The sequence below is a fragment of the Labeo rohita genome, chromosome 23, assembly GCF_022985175.1.
Source record: "Labeo rohita strain BAU-BD-2019 chromosome 23, IGBB_LRoh.1.0, whole genome shotgun sequence".
NCBI classification, from domain to species: domain Eukaryota; kingdom Metazoa; phylum Chordata; class Actinopteri; order Cypriniformes; family Cyprinidae; genus Labeo; species Labeo rohita.
Genome location: NC_066891.1, coordinates 21,973,885 through 21,992,236, shown reverse-complemented (window position 1 = coordinate 21,992,236; position 18,352 = coordinate 21,973,885). Strand labels below are relative to the sequence as shown.

Here is an 18,352-nt window from a genome sequence, read left to right as displayed (position 1 = left end):
TTTAAATGAATGGTTGGGTTAATCAAAATGCTTAGTGTTGAAGGAAGCTTCTAGGCCCTTCAAGGGAATAAACCATAATTTGCAGACCGCAGGTGAAGGAGAAAGGAGTGGAGGATTGTAATGTATACTATAAAAAGTGGTGAACTACAAGATACCATTTTAGTTACTATTTTTATAGGCTACAAGAAAAATTAGTTGTTCTAAAACTAAAACAAACACGCGTCATGATGCTCTCATGAACACTCGTCGAAGACTTGACAGGGAAGAGAAGAAATTGTTAAATAAAGTTATTTTTGTTTTCTTTGCCCACAAAGTTTTCTCTTAGCTTCATAAAGTTATGGTTAAACCACTGTCACATGGACTATTTTAATGATGTCCTTACTACCTTTCTGGGCCTTGAATGCCAGTTGTGTTGCTGTCTATGAAGGGTCAGAAAGCTCTCGGATTTCATCAAAAATATTTTAATTTGTGTTCTGAAAATGAACGAAGGACATGAGGGTGAGTAATTAATAACAGCATTTTTGGGTGAACTATCCCTTTAACATGACTTAAGTATAAACTCAAGCATTTATTAATCTTAGATAATGTTTCAGCATTTACTAATACATTATTTAAATCAAAAGATGTATCTGTTAATATTACTTGATTGACCAGACTTGTCATGAACTAACAATAAACGTTTATTTTTAATAACTTGCATTAACGAAGATATAAATACTGTAACAAATGTATTGCTCATTGTTAATTATGTGCATTAACTAAAGTTAACTAACAGGACCTTATTGTGTTTTCCCAAACTTTTAAATATTTAATGCCATAGTTTTTCTTAAATGTAATCACTGTATGTAAAAATGAAAACGTGTTAAAAATAAAAAGTTGTGCAAGTTACAAACTACTGATTTTGTCCAAGTGGTGATGACAATAATAGTTTTTTTTTTTTCTGTATTGGGATGCGTATTTGAACGTAAAAGATTATCAAAAATGAAAAATGTGAATGGAAAATTAGGGATGTCACTATATCAAAATCTCACAATATGATAACATTGCGATGTGAAGTCCACGATACGATATTTATTACGATAAAAAAAAAAAGACAAATGAAGACTTGGAAAAAGAAAACATTTTTGTACATTTTAAAGTTAAATTATTCAATCTAATGCATTTTGAGAATTCAAAGTTAGGAGATCGAACCTACGTTCTTAACTAAGAAAATTTAAGTCAGAAAAAAAGTGAATTAACTTGTACCTAAACTTTTATTTTGAAGGAAAACTCCAAAAACACGTGTCACTACAAATCTAGTTAAATGCTGTAATCATCTGCCGTGAAAATAAAGCTTTACTGGTGGCGTTCCTAAATGTGTGCTAAACTCACAGTACATGTTCCCTGCATTCACTGTGTGAACGGATCTGTTCTGAGGCGTGGAAAACCGGATCACGAGCTGATCGCATGAACGACGTGCGCGCTTCGCTTTGAAAGGTGCAACAAAAACAGACTTGATGAAGGGATTAAACCATATTGCACTTTTGGTTTTAGTTCGTTTGACAGATACTGTGTCAAAGGCCCAAATAATGGCCCAAAACACGACTTCAAAGACCTTTTATGTTTGAATATTTAAAAAATCGACACTTTTTGCCTGCAAGACCTATATCGTTTCGTATCGTAATGTGGCCACGATAATTATTCACCCAAGATTTCCAATTGCGATACCATGATAGCAAAACTCTTCTCTATATTATCGTGGTCACATTGTACATCCCTATGAAAAAGTAATTTCATCTAGTGCAAACAGTTGGTATTGCACCCAAACAAAATCTTACTAAAAAGGGTTTTTTTTTTTTTTTTCTTTTGAGACTCAAATTGGAACACAAGTTTTAGAAATGTATATTTTATATCAAATAAGAAAATAATATTTTAGTGCATTTTTTAAAGGAATAAACTTGAACTTTATTAATTAATTTTATTTAGGCCTACTTATTTTTCACTTCATTTGCTAAGTGTCTTTTTTTTTTATATATTATATATTATTCTCATTTAATATTTACAAAAGTTTAAGTTTTAAAATTTCATTTTCATTTTTAGATCTGTACTTAAAATTGGTTAACAATAAATGCAGTATAGAGCTGAGTTAAAATTTTACATGCAGAATCTGCAAAATGTTAATTATTTTATCTTAGAAAATGCATGTTGTTTTTTTTTAGTATTGATCTGAATAGGATATTTCACATTAAAGACATAATAATAATAATAATAATAATAATAATAATAAAAAAAGAGAAAATAATAGCTTAATGTATAAAAATGTCCCTGTTCAAAAGTTTACATTCACTTGATTCTTAATACTGTGTTGTTACCTGAATGATCCACAGCTGTTTTTTCTTTTTCTTTTTTTTTTTTTTCAATTGATAGTTGTTCATGAGTCCCTCCCTGTGTGTCCTGAACAGTTAAACTGCCCACTGTTCTTCAGAAATATCATTCAGGTCCCACAAATTCCTTGGTTTTTCAGCATTTTTGTGTATTTGAACCCTTTCCAACAACGACAGTATGATTTTGAAATCCATCTTTTCACACTGAGGACAACTGAGGGACTCATATGCAACAGTTACAGAAGGTTCAAACACTCACTGATGCTCCATAACAAAAAACAATGCATTAAGAGCTGAGGGTGAAAACTTTTGAACTGAATGAGGATGTGTGCATTTTTCTTCTTTTGCCAAAATACCATACGTCTTTCATTTAGTACTGCCCTGCCCTTCAAAAGATACTTGCATACTTGCATGTTTCCCAGAAGACAAAATGAGTTTTTGTGAATTTGTGGGACCTGAAAGATTTTTTTAAAGAACAGTGGGCAGTTTTAACTGTCAGAAAGCTCTTGGATTTCATCAAAAAAAAAAATCTTAATTTGTGTTTTAAAGATGAACAAATGTCTTACAGGTTTGGAACAACATGAGGGTGAGTAATTAATGACAGAATTTTCATTTTTGGGTGAACTGTTAAGAGTATTTTGTCACAGAGTTGAGAAGAGAGCATGTTTCTTATGTATTGGTCTGTTAAGAGTCATTTGTTTTATTGAGAAAAGCTAATCATCTCAGTCCAGATGACGAGTCACTCTCGGCTCTTTATCACCGTAACCATCTCCCACCAAATTCGCGTTGGAATGGCAGTGTGAACCGAGCCTCATGTTCGACTTCAGGAATGTTTGTGGAACATGAAGGGGGAGGGAAAAATGTCTTTCTGTATTGGTATTTCCGTCTCGCATTTTTAGCCATTTGTTTTTTCCTTCATACATTCAAACTTTATGCAACACAGATGTTTGAACAGCGCTGATATGTGGCGTAAAGCTTTTGTACTGTACACCGCGGCTTGTTTGAGTCAGCGGTCACCTACACGGCAGAAACAGAGAGCCGCATGACTACGGCCCATGTTTGTTTTGGCAATATGACAATATTTCCGTACATGTTCTGAGAGATGACAACAAGAATGATGAAACCAGGGAAAATCCCTAAGCATTTCAGGATTGTCACACTGGTTTAAATACTGTATGCGGTTACGGTTAGTCCTGCTGTTGAAAGGATGAAGTCAACACACAATAATAATGGGAATTATCATTGGAAACCTCAGTAGCGCTATCTGAAAAGAACATGTATAACTACTGATGTTAAGAAGCCAACGTGAGGAAAGACGATTCATATTTCCATCATCTAGAGCTCTTAATACTAAACAAAAAGTCCACAAACGCTGCTTGCATCCCAGTCAACTTTCTCAAAGTAAAACCAGATGTGCAGAGGGGGGTCAAGTTAAGTGTAAATGCTATTTAGAGGGATACAATAGATCATATTACCGTCCTATGGGGCTTTTCACATTTGAGATTAAGCCTGTGTGATTGTGCCCCCTGGGTTAATGTTATTTTAAGTTATTTTATTCCATATATCACACAATGCTTCATTCTGGGTTAGTGATTATATCCTAACGTAGGGTACAGCAGGGCTAAAGGCACATGTGCTTTTCAACGCACCCATAGTGTATGATTGCAGGAAAAATTGAACATTGATGGGATAACACATTTTATACATTTTATAAATGTATTAGATGGCAAGCACGGGCTTTTGCCACACACTCGGGTAAATGCATCCAGCACTGATACTAATACTTTAGCTAAAATTATGTTTTGAATACATTGTTCAAAACAATTTTATGTTTAAGAATTTATTTCTGGTAATAATACTCTCATTTAAAATGTTCATTTTAAAAAATAGAGAAAGCTTTGAAGGAGTACTAAAAATTTTTGTCTTTACAGAAGTGACAATAAATATATTTTATGATATGATGTGATTGATTTCATATTTTAAATGCAATGGAATATAATAATAATTTTACTTAATATCCAGCTTAAAAATGATATTAACAATCAGCATCTAACCATGTCCTCAAAAGCAGAGGCACTTTTTACCCCAAATACCACGCTTTTACATATTCTTCAGTTATTATTTTTTTAATTAACAACACTGAAAATCATTAACTAGCCCTTTGAAACAAAGTAATTTTATATATTTACACACACACACACACACACACACAGTGTATGTGTGTATGTGAATATAAAAAAAATCTGTAATAATTTAACAATTAATAAGTAAACATTTTAAAATGAAGTAATATGAATAATAATAGTATTTATTAATCATTAGTAAAATAAATTAATCATTGTAATAGTAATGTAATACTAAGAATATTTCTGTGTGTATATCTGTCTATCTATCTATCTATCTATCTATCTATCTATCTATCTATCTGTCTATCTATCTATCTATCTATCTATCTGTCTGTCTATCATCTATCTATATCTATCATCTTTCTATCTGTCTATCTATCTATCTATCTATCTATCTATCTATCTATCTATCTATCTATCTATTCATCAGTAATAATTTAATTAAGTAATCATTTTAGTTTCATTACTATTATTAAACAATAGTATTAATAATCATAATAATCTTTGTTAAAATTAATGAATCATTCCAATAGTAATGTAATAATAATATTTTAGTTGTTGTATGTATGTATGTTATATAAATTAAATTATTAAAATATAAATTAATCATTTTTAACAGTAATGTAATAATTTTATAATTAATAATGTATAATTAGTATATTTTAATTGTATTAATATTATTAAATAATAGTAATAATAATTGTATTTATTAATCCTTATTATTAAAATGAATGAATCATGTTAGTAGTAATGTAATATTAAGAATATTTTTTAGTGTTTGTAAATATACATACACACACACACACACACACACACACACACTTATATATATATACACACACACATACATATATATATATACAGTAATATCAGTAATAATTTTATAATTAGGTAATCATTTTAATATTAATGTTATATAATACTATTAATAATAATCATTCAAAAATAAATTAAATGTGTTTGTGTGTGTGTATATAATTGTATTAATATGATTGTATGAATATGCATAACAATATTTTAGTTTATATATGTTTACACACACACACACACACACACACACACACATATTGAGTGATTTAAATAGTTACAATATTAAATGGACCATTTTAATAGTAATGTAATATTAAGAATATTTCATAATATTTGAAAAAGACTTTTATCAATGTCCTTTCTTTCCGGGCTTTGAACATGGTAGTTGTGTTGCTGTCATATTTCGTCAAAAATTAAAAGACGAACGAAGGTCCTACAGGTTTGGAATGGCATGAAGGTGAGTAATTAATGACAGAATTTTCTTTTTTGAGTGAACTATCTCTTTAAAGTTGGCATGAAATGAAATAGATGTTATTGTGATGACTTCAATCATGTAGTCCACTTAAACCTCCGTTGCTCCTTGTGTGGCAGTCAGTGTATTTATTCATTTATGTATTAACTAATTTTAATAAAAAAAATTGCATCAAAACCGAATTGTACTTTGACCTTTAAGGTGTCACGGGTTGAGTAGAGTGTAAAAAGCCCATTTGGAGGCCGCAGTCACAGTAAATCTCTTGGCAAGCTGTAAATGAATAATAACACAAACATCTTTATTATTATCATTATAGTCATATCTTCTCTTTAAAAAACATTCAAAAAAATCTGCAACCAAGTCAAAGGTTATGGAATATTACAGACGAGTTCTTGATGAAATCATCTCCGGCAATGAGCTGGCCTGGGTTAAAAGGGACCTCGAGTCCCAACCACAACCTGAAGAGGGCGTCCTGCTATGGCACCCAAGGACGAGGGGAGGTTACACAGTAATGGTCACAGACTTTGGGAAACAAACAAAAAAATAAAAATAAAATTGGTCCAGAAATCCATAAACATACTCTTTAAAACATAACTTGATTTATTTTAATACAAAATATAATGCTAATGTCAATAAATAAGTGTCCATAGAAGTCCATGAGTCAGGGACCCATCTCACTGCTGTATGTCATGGCACTGCAAATCTCGTGAGAATACACGACAAAAAGAGAAAATCTCACAGAGCGACCGGAGGGAACGTAAGAAAGAGCGAGGGAAGGCGGATGAGATGGCAAAACCTTGAGGCTATAGCATGTGAAGTGAGCGACTGACACATCGAAAGCAAAACATATTGTAACAAAGACCAGCGTGAGCATTTGGTGAGGATGAAAACACTTCAGTTATTGACAGACTCACTCCTCCTCCACACAAAGCTCCTTAGTTTGAGACTGTTAGAAGGCTAGATTCATTTTGGCACCTTAAAGAAATCTATGTAAACATAAGCAGCTCTAGGTCACAGTCCCCGTCTCCATCAAATACGAGTTTGTGAAAGTCTGTCCCATGCAGCCGTTGAAAGAGGATGAGGACAGTTGTTGGCAAGCGATACAACAAAGTCAAACGCACCTATTATCATTAACGAATATGTGTCCGTTCATTTTTCTATTGGTAGCATATTGGTTATTGGTCAATATTAGAGATTTTATATTTAATTGTGCTGCTCATTTCACCTATTTTTACATATACACACACTAATATAAGGCCTAAATTTAAGATTCAAGTATTTGGATTACATAGTTTTGGCATAAACATTAATGTGATGCATTATTGTCAGTCATACATAAATGAAACGGGCATATATATTTATCATCAATAAATCCTAATTGTTTCAACATTTTAACTTGCTGAATATTGCTTGTAAAAAATAATTTTATACATTTATAAATAAATTTGTTTTCAGAGTGAACACATTAATGCTGATTTCAAGCAGTTTCAAAAATAATTTTGTAAATCTACACTACCAGTCAAAAGTTTTTGAACAGTAAGATTTTTAACTTTTTTCAAATAAGTCTTTTCTGCTTACCAAGCCTGTATTTATGTGATTCATAATACAACAAAAGCAGTAATATTGTGACTTTTTTTTTTTTTTACTATTTAAAATAACTGCTTTCGATTCGGATATATTTTAAAATGTAATTTATTCGTGTGATCAAAGCTGCAATTTCTGCATCATTACTCCAGTCTTCAGTGTCACGTGATCCTTCAGTAATCTATTCTAATATGCTGATTTGCTGTTCAAGAAACATTTTTTATTATCATTATATATTAATATTTTCAGGATTCGTTGATGAATAGAAAGATTCAAAGATCAGCATTTATCTGATATAAAAAAGCTTTTGTAACATTATACTCTATACCATTCAAAAGCTTTGTGTCAGCTTTTTTTTTTTTTTTTGTTGGAAAGAAAATATAGAAATTAATATTTAGCAAGGATGCTTTAAATTGATCAAAAGTGATGATAAAGACATTTATAATGTTACAAAAGATTTCAGATACATGATTTCTGAAGGATCATGTGACTGGACCAATGATGCTTAAAATTCAGCTTTGAAAGCACAGGAATAAATTACATTTTAAAACATATTCAAATAGAAAACAGTTATTTTAAATAGTAAAAATATATTTACAAAAAATATATATATATATATATATATATATAAACTTTTGACTGGTAGTGTAATTATTTAAAAATTAAGTAGATGCAAATAGTTAATAATAAACTATGGTATGATTTATTTATTCATTCATTCATTCATTTATTTACTGTATTAATTGATTTTTTGTGGGCAGAAATCTTACCTGATTTCTTACCTTTTTTATGACTGACAAATATGCATCACATTAAGATTAATAGTTTATATTTTAAAAGTGTAATCAAAATGTATGGATACTAAATATGAAGTTCAAATAAACACTCACTTAAATTTCATTTTTCAAATTCTAATAATTTGTAATAATTTGCAAATATTATTAAAATGTAACCTTTAGCACAAAATCCGGCTTTATTCATTCATTCATTCATTCATTCATTCATTTACTCACTTTATGTTTATTTATTTATTTATTTGAGTGCAAAAATTTTACTTGTTCCATTTATGTATGACTGACAAATACGCATCAGATTAAGATCAATAGTTTATGTTTTACCTGTGTAATCCAAATGGATACTGAATATGAAATTCAAATAAATAAATCTTAAATTTAAGCCTAAATATTTTTGTGTAGACTACCTTCACCATCACCTAACACTCACTTAAATTTGATCTTTAAAAATACTAATAATCTGCAATAATTTGTAAATAAATAGTAAAATGTAACATTCAGCAAAGAATTAATGAATTACCATTTTTTTAAACTGTACATTATAATACTGTAATGCCTAAAATCATTTGTTGCTTTTAAAATGTTAAATTTTACAATTTAAAAGATTTTATTGTTTTCATTTCAATATATTTGGACAAAACAGTGTAAAATTGTAATATTGGTCAAATAATATTTACCAGCTTATCGGTTTTAGGCCAAAATTTTAAGCATAAATTTTAAAATTTGCAAATTGCACATTTAAATGTTTACAATTTTAAATGCATTTTTAAGACTGGAAAATTATAACACATTTAAATTAAATGTTAATATTAGTTTAACAAATGGCAAATCCAGGTTACATTATTGAACTCAAATTTTCTTTTTGCAGTAGTGATGTTGATAACAGGAAAGTGTAATTTTGTTGCATCGCATTAGTTACAAAGTATTCACACTGACAGCGATTTTCAAAGCAAACTGAAGTTTCAATGTGAGTTGACAATTTGAGGCAACATGAGCGACAGCTGAGCCGCATTCAACATGTATAAACTGCGACTATCGTTAGGAGTGAATACAGTTGAGCTCATGTGATCAGCTGATACAGTACAGTACAGTGTCCTCTTAATCGCTTTCAGTGTGAACGCAAAGTGCACGTGAAACGTCAAGAGGTCCACCAGCAAGCTTCCCTCTTTGAGTGTGTCTTTAAAGAGCGGGATGGTGCGTTACTGTGCATATCCCTGTGTAATCGAGTGTTTGCTGTCAAAGGCCACAATGACATTGACATCTCTCTCCCATTGTCTTAAGAAAATTCACTTAACTTTAATCACACACACACACACACACACACTCTCTCATCTGGCTTAAGTTAGACTGGTCACATCATGTCGGACAATAAGAGCAATACTAAATATATGTTCATGTACATATATAACCATATACACAACTATTTTACACACGTATTCCAAAATGTACATCTTCATGCACAACTGATGGAGAAAAAAAGCAAAATAAAGGCATCAGTTGTTTTTTTCTTTTAGTTTGTTTTGTTTTTTAGTACTACAGTACATGAAATTCCTCTAAGTTGCCACGTGACTCTCGAAATCTCACTTCTTTAGAGTCCGTAATTCATTATACATTTATTTGCTGTACGTATATATATTTACAAAGAACCAAATCCTGAAAGTACCAGGAAGTACCAAGCGGATGTGGATGATTTACCTCATTTCAATGTGAAATGAAAGATCCGAAATGCTCAACTAAAACTAAAAAGACTAAAGGAAGGAGAACGTTTAGGGAAAGATATAAAAACATTAACTGCATAACAAAATGTCTCTATTATTGTGAACCCACTCGCACAGCACTGATTGGTTTCAGATTCACATTATGAAATGTATGGAATATTTTGTGATACATAAGTTTTGAGCAGTAGCGAAGCTCACAGTGTTAACATCAGTTCTCCAAAAATTCATTTTACGTTCGAAATCGAGTGGGTTGAAGGCATCTGTAAAGAAAATAAGTTTTAGCACAAGTGCTAAAATGTGTAACACTGAGCATTAAACGTAAAAAAGTGTATTAGACCAGTGAAATATTTTAAATGGTTTTACAGCAGCTCATGGCTTCTTTTTTAAAGTTTTCTGTACAAAACCTGTGCAATGCAATCTTATTCGCTAACGCTGACAAATAATTTAAGAAATATTCTCTTAAACATGTATACTGAGTGAAAAAGAGACTGTGATGACAAGTTATGAATTCAATTCAAACCTGCTATTATTGCTGTAACACTTATTACAACAACATAAATCAGGGTTCAGTTACTTTTGCAATGAATTTAAAAAGATAGTTTGAGAGGCGGAGCAATTTTTTCACATTTACCAAAACAAACTATTCTACAATTTTGATTTCATGTTGACTAAGATCGTCTGCTTTTGCCTAACGAAAAGGCGGGAACACTGAGAAACAGCTCGCAAAACTGCAGTACCTGAAACCGCCTACGGGAGGCGCCAGAGAGACTTGTGATTTTTCACACCGTACAACCTCAGAAATTTTCACACACACAAACACACACTCACACACAGTGAGGCCAGAGAGATACAGCGCAATTGAGCACTCAAGACTAACAACTTGCTCGTTGTGTCGCATATGTTCCAGATTTTTAATATATGTACAAGAAAAACAAATCAGGTCACAGTTTAACAAAATAAATAACATTAAAAATACTTATTTTAAAATGTGAGTGACCAGTCTAATTAAGACCATGGCATTCGCTCATCTCTCTTATGTTTGTTTCATTTAATATCTCTAAAAATGGCCCTCTTTTTTTTTTTGCTCCTATGTTACCGATAACCTTTGTTTGAAATCAACAGGCCCACACGAAATCTGTACATCTCCAACATAATAGTTATGCCCTCACAATTGTCTTTATGTTTAGTAAATATTTTGGCTATTTTGATAACACTTACATCCATTACGCAGATTTTCCCTCAAAAAAATCAGTGCAGAAAATCTGGAAAATTCCGTCTGGGCCTGAAAATTGATTCTTAATAGGGTGTAAATAGTTTTGTACCTATTTGTTTAGCACATCTGAAAAAGTGCCATTCCTCTCTTTACGATGCAGCCAATCACCTCTCGACCCCTCGCCTCAAAGAGCCAATCAGAGCACAGAGACAGTGGACAGGTCAGGGGTCAGAAGAGAGGAGTAAATTGGTCAGGCCACTCCAGTGTATGTTATTGCAGAGGCCCTCTCATCTCTCTTCAACTAGAGACATCAGGAGACAAAAATCGTGAAGCATGTTTGCGTGAAAAAAAAAAGATGGCTGTGAAAATCAGTAGTTGTTGATGCTGCTTCTGCCACGTATGCTTGGAATGATGGTACGGGAGGGAAAAACGAAGATTCGAAAAATGAAAACTGCATTTTCAAACCCTGTGTCTTCCAGTTTCAGTCTGTGCAGATTCAGGAGAAACACCAAATGAGGGATTCCCTCAAAAAAATGGCATGGAGTAAGCAAAAAAAAATGGTAATCCAACTGTGACGACACAAAAAAGGAGTACTTTCTCCTCGAGTGGTTGTGCAATGGAGAGAGATGGAGAGAAATGGGAGGGAAACTGGATGGTGACAGTGAGAAAGAGAAAGAAAGAGGAGGGGGTTGGGGGTCTATGACTCGGACGAAGAGCGTGACCCCCCCTGCACCAGTGATCTGTAGACGGAGGAGTTGAGGAATCGTGGATAGGAGTCTCTGTGCATGAGCGTGTAGATCTGCAGCTGTGCGTCCTCAAATATGTGAGGGGTGGGATCCTGCATCTTCCTGTTGATCACTTCCCTCACCCGAGAGTCCAGACTCACCTTCAAGACAGAAAGAGAGCATTGTGAATGCAGGGTAGTGTTCATTTTATCAGCCACTTAGTCTTTTAAATTTAGTCTTAGTCCTGGTGTCAAATGTATTTTTTAGTTATCATATTAAGCCTATTAATATTAAGTTTTTGTTTAGTCAGTTTTTAGTCACCCTACTGTCTGAGAATTTTAGCCTAGTTTTAATCAATGAACACTTAGTCACACTTTTGACATATAACAGTATATAACAGTGTATAACAGTTAAACTGATAAAAAAAATATTTTTGCTTTGACTTAGATATGCACTCTCTCCGACTACTTTATGAAAATTGGTAAAAGCAAACAAAAAATACAGCAAATACCAGGGTTTAAGTGATTTAAGTTATTTAAGCGCATACGAAAAAGACATTGCATATTATTTATCAAGCCTGTAATGACCTAAATCAATGATAAAACAATCATTTTTTTGAAAACCCAGGTCATTTACGACAGAAATATGATGTTTTTTAATGTTTATGACTGTAATAGTGTCAGCTGTGGCCTGATCTCCCTAAAACTTTGCATGCTTGTTTAGAATCACATGGGCTCACCAGGTTTCATGACGTTTAGAGATTTCGTTTAGGCTTTATAGGCTTTCGGGTATATTTGGACAGGCCCCTTTTCTAAATGACCCTGTTACAGCTACCCAAAGGGTAAATTTAAACTTTTTTTAATAATTATTGACCTAGAGAGTCCAGAGAATTGCACTGGAGTGTTTGTTTTCCCAGACTGAGCGAAAAACCTAGGACAAGTTTGCAAAAGTAGGTTTTTCACATCTTCTCAACTCAATCATTTAACTAAAGGTTTGATTGACAGCAGTGGTTCTAGAGGCAAAGACATTCGGAATGATGAGATCTATCGTATGAAACGAATATCATGTGCATGTGAGAAAAACCGCACAATATACAATCGTTTACGGTCTTTAAAAATGTGAAAATACGTTTTCTTTCAAATTGATCACAGACCTTTAGGGTCATAAGTCAAACAGGCCCTCTGCTAATTCCTTGTCTAATAGGTGCTCAAAAGTTAATCTGCCTATGGAGGCCATATTTTTTAAGATACGCAAATGTCCTTCTAGATGCTTGTGGCACTTTGGACCAAGACTGCGTGTACCGATTTTCATGTCGATAGGACAAACAGCAGTTCTGGCCGTTTTTGTTGTTTTTTTCCCTTTTATGGCACCACTAAATGGCCAAGATCCACAACTTTTTCATGTGACTCAGCTCTTACATACGCATTGTATGTTTGGCAATAATATCTCATTCTGTTCAAAAGTTTTAGCCGTTTTAGTAAAGGTGGCCCTGCCCCTTTCGAGCATTTTGCCGTCCCTTTGCAACATAGAGTCGAACATTCAGCTTTTTTGATAATTATTGATATTTATTCTGCAGATAATCTTCCTGCACTGGTTTGGTGGGGTGAAAAACCTAGGACTAATCTGCAAAAGTATGTTTTAAAAAAAATGCTAAATATCCAGAGAGTTTGCCAGGTGACGGACAAATCCGAATCCTAATCAAAGGATTCCAACGACATAAGACACTTGAGCCTGTGATGAATGCTTTAGAAGTTATGAGTTATGTCGTACTTTTGATCGCTGTCTTGGACGATTGAGGCCGAGCCTTGTTCACGCTGTAGGCAGTGTGAGTACCACCATCCCTCCAAGTTTCAAGTCTCTAAGACTTACGGTTTGGTCTGCATGATCAGTTTTATATGGAGATTGCTTATCTTTTGCAATTCTAACAATTACAATAGAATTTCAGCGCTACTTGAACCCCTAATACATATTATAACAGGAAAATTCCTAATAGTAATTCCAGTAATTGCAATATTCCAAACAGCAATAACAATTTCTCTAGTAAGCAGTGCGGTTGAGTAAGTGCATTTATTTAGCAACCACAATCGCAAACAAAATATTTGAGATCTCATGACAACACAGACTGGCTGAATGACATTTTCATTTGGAGATTACATAACTTCAGCTTGTTTGTCTGTGTTTTCAGATCATCGTCTGCACTTCCGCAATGAAGAGTGAGCATGGTAACCAGATTGCAAAAATTAAGATAAGAACTCTTGATATCTGGCAACCGTACACATGAAAGCTAGCGTACAGCAATCCACAATAATATCCTTTTTTCTTAAACAAAAAGAAGAGATTTTTGTATAAGCTTTATTTTTAAAATACATTTTAGTCTGGTCTTTTATCATCAGCGATTTTGCATGTTGATATAATCAGTTATCATTTATTGACCTTATTGTTGTCTCGTCATGTTTTAGTTATGGGAAACAAGCTTGTCAACGAACATTTTTCATCATAGTTTTTAATAAAGGAGAAGTCCACTTACAGCAAAAATTTACAGATAATGTACTCACCCTCTTGTCATTCAAGATGTTCATGTCTTTCTTTCTCATTTTTAAAGAATTTATGTTTTTTGAGGAAACATTTCAGCATTTTTCTTCATATAGTGGACTTCAATGGTGCCCTGAGTTTGAACTTCCAAAATACAGTTTAAATGCAGCTTCAAACAATCCCAAATGTGGTTGTAAACGATCCCAGCCGAGGAAGAAGGGTCTTATCTAGCAAAACGATCGGTTATTTTCATAAAAATAATAAAATGTATATTCTTTTTAATATCAAACGCTCGTCTTGTCTTCAGTCTGAACCCTGTTTTTTTCCAGTTCGTGACAGTTAGGGTATGTCGGAAAACTCCCATCTCATGTTCTCAACTTCAAAATCGTCCTATATCGCTGTTTTACCTTTTTTGTTAAGGGTGTCTGAACTTTGCATGTTCACTTTGCAAAGACTGGGTCGGTACTACGAGTTTTTCAACATACCCTGTCTTGAGCCAAAGTATACAGAGTTCAGGCAGAGCAAGACAAGATGACCGTTTGAGATTAAAAAGTATTTAAATTGTATTATTTTAATGAAAATAACCGATCGTTTCACTAGATAAGACCCTTCTTCCTTGGCTGGGATCGTTTACAACTGTATTTGGGATCGTTTGAAGCTGCATTTAAACTGCATTTTGGAAGTTCAAACTCGGGGCACCATATCAGTCCATTATATGGAGAAAAAAACCTGAAATGTTTCCCTCCAAAAAAACACAATTTCTTTACGACTGAAAGAAAGAAAGACATGAACATCTTGGATGACAAGGGGGTGAGTACATTATCTGTACATTTTTGTTCTGGAAGTGGACTTCTCATTTAACGAAATTAACACTAATGCCAAGCAAAATAATCAGCATAATATTAAAATAATAGACTTATAAAGGATAGTTTTATAGTCATTTTATGCTAATGCTCAAGGGTAGTAAGGTCAAAAGTTAGGAATTGGGTTAATGTTTTTTTAAAGCCTGGGTTAAACAGACTTGTGAAAGGAGATATTCCATATGCTAGAATGTGGTTAACCAATCAGAAACGAAACCAAGCTCACCTCATTAAATATTAATGCACTTTGTACAGTTGCAGAAACATTTACAAGCTGTTTAGTTTCAACAGCTTATGAAAGCTATTGAACAGCTGGCAAAAAAATGCTTCTATCATTCATAATGTTCAAATAAATTCTGTTCTTTCGAACTCTCTATTCATGAAAAAATATTACAAAATATTCAACAGATGAGACACTAAAGACTGGAGTAATGATTCTGCAAATTTAACTTTACCATCATAGGAATAAATGACATTTTAAAAAGTTGTTTTAATTTGTAATAATGTTTTACAGTATCACTGTTTTTAATGTATTTTCAAAATAAATGCAGCTTTGGTATGTAAAATCGTATAATCCCTCAAGAGTAGTTACAGTTTCAATCTCATGAACCTCTCGTGAAATGTATACCATGGGCTGAGACCATTACTACAACGGCCTCTCTTTATTTCATGCCTATATATAAGGATTCCATTCATTCTCATACTAGACACTCAAGAGTGCACGAGTACTGGAACTAGGAGCTCGGGTCAACATGAAGCTCATCCATCTGAACTCACTGACTCCCACTCTCACTCTATGGCCTATTTATATAACCGCTTTACAGTAGAGAGTCCAGCAGGGATCAATTTATGGCTTCCTTTGCTCAACCTTTGCTCCTTCATTTACTTCTAGAAAGTGTGTTTTTCTCAACTGCCTTTAGAAAGTAGTGGAGTTTGAAGGTGTGAGTTCTGGCTCGGGTGATAAAAAAAAAAAAAAAAAGCAGAGAGGCACATTCAACATGTCAACACAATGAATTAAACAGCATACCAGCAGCACACGTCCGCACCGAGAACGCAGTGATAGTGTGTACAATACATGCACACCCCGCTGTCTCACATCGAAACGAGACAAAACATAAACAGATCATAATAGAAAGCAGAATCAACCACCACATATGGTGCTAAATGCATGTACCTCAGGAAATGAGCCTTATAAAACATTACACTTCGATCATACATCTGGTAGAATTCTTTCACGCCTCGTTTCTTTGTCACACAGAACCTCTCAAACGTTTACTCTCTCAACATTTACTGGTGTGAAGTTCAAGCCAAGCATCCAAATAAGCTTCGTATTTTAAGATAAGGCCCCAGTCGCTTCTCATTGGTCAGAACGCAGCCAATCACAGACTTGCACATAGCCTGAAATCTGCATTCCACAAAGGAGAAACTAGACAGAGGTGATAAAGAACAGCTACCAATCTTTCCACTGCAGTTACAACTGGTCTTTTTATGGTTATTATAGTCGCTGCCTTTCTTAGAATAGATTTACATACAGAACATGAAAATATGTTCATGTCTTGTAAATGATTTTGTTATAGCTATCATGTTAGCTACTGTAGATTATTGTAGTACTAAAGTGACGATACAAATGGCTACTCTTGGGTTCCAGCAAGGAACACAATAATTAAACGCCCTCAATACACTATCAGAAAAATGTGAAAATACTATGTCTGTAGGGGTATAATAGCGTGTTACTGAGGCAGTACCATTAAAGAAATAGTTCACCCAAAAATGAAAATTACCTCATGATTTAACTCACCCTCAAGTCATCCTAGGCGGATATGACTTTTTTCTTTCAGATGAATACAATTGGAGTTATATTAAAAAATGTCTTGGATCTTCCAAGCTTTATAATGGCAGTGAATGGGTGTTGAGAGTTTGAAGTCCAATAAAGTGCATCAGTTCATCATAAAAAGTACTCGACATGGCTCTGAGGAGTTAATAAAGGCCTTATGAAGCAAATCGATGTATTTGTGTAGGAAAAATATCTATATTAAATGAGAAAGTGACGTTCCAGCAGGATGTAGCTGTAGCATAAGAATATACTAGTCTCTGGAAAACCAAGTTTTGTTTACAACAACGGAAAGCCAGTCTCCTCTTGGCTTATATCCGAAGTCAACTGACACTTTTCTTTTTGTACTTTTAATTTGTGACTGGTGTTTTGTTTTGCGCTCTTCACTGCACTTCCGTGTCCGTCACTTCTCACCAGATCTTACGCTACATCTACTTCCGACATCATATGCTGGAACACTGACTCGTTGATTCGCTCTAGAAGGCCTTTATTAAACCCCGGAGCCGTGTGGAGTACTTTTAATGATGGATGGATGCACTTTATTGGACTTTAAAATCTCAACACCCATTCAGTGCCATTATAAAGCTGGGAAGAGACGGAACATTTTTAATATAACTCCAATAGTATTCATCTGAAAGAAGAAAGTCATATACACCTAGGATGGCTTGAGGATGAGTAAATTAATTTTTTGCTGAATTACTCTTTAAAGGAACAACTTTTTACATTTTCTGCCCCTAAAATGCATTTTAGTACCTTAGAGTAAAAATATGTACCTTTGAGGTACTACTATGAACATTTTAGGGGTCAGTAATGTCGCTTTAAGGGTACTGCTCCAAGGCCCATATTCATAAAACATCTTACGGCTCAAAGTAACTCGCAACTTGCCTATTTAGGAGAAAATCTTAAAAATAATGGCCATGTCAATGGGGGACTTAAAAATGTGAAGAGACCACAAACATGAGGTCAAAAAATCCTAGATTTAACCGTTTTGCTCCTATTGTGTGTGGTGTGCCTCAGGGTTCCCCCCACACATCAGGATGTTGAATATTTACGATTTGTGATCGGGGCACCTCTGACGTTCTTCCGAGCAGTCACTCTTAACATATCTCACACCACAGGAAAATCTGATAAGATAATCTTTAGAACCACCAAGATAATCCGGACATTACCTAGCATTGTCGGAAGGGGAGAAATCGGCCCAAAATGAGCCTGATTATCTTGTGGTGTGTACCCAGCATAAATCTGTGAAATGTAAGGAGTAGTGAAGAGGACTCCTAAGTCACTAAGACCAAATCACAAACTATCCTCCCTGCTGAAATACAAT

The 18,352-nt window shown here is 33.7% G+C and overlaps 1 protein-coding gene across 5 annotated transcripts in view; it reads right to left on the bottom strand.

Moving 5' to 3' along the window:
- Window positions 1-6,825: 6,825 nt before the first annotated feature.
- The window catches only part of rgs19 (regulator of G protein signaling 19), a 51,622-nt gene continuing 40,095 nt past the window's right edge, over window positions 6,826-18,352 (bottom strand). For all 5 annotated transcript variants that reach the window (XM_051096767.1, XM_051096771.1, XM_051096769.1 and 2 more), the window contains one exon: window positions 6,826-11,966. In XM_051096767.1, the coding sequence (XP_050952724.1) occupies window positions 11,778-11,966 (189 nt within the window). In that variant the 3' untranslated portion in view covers window positions 6,826-11,777. The remainder of the gene's footprint in view (window positions 11,967-18,352) is intronic.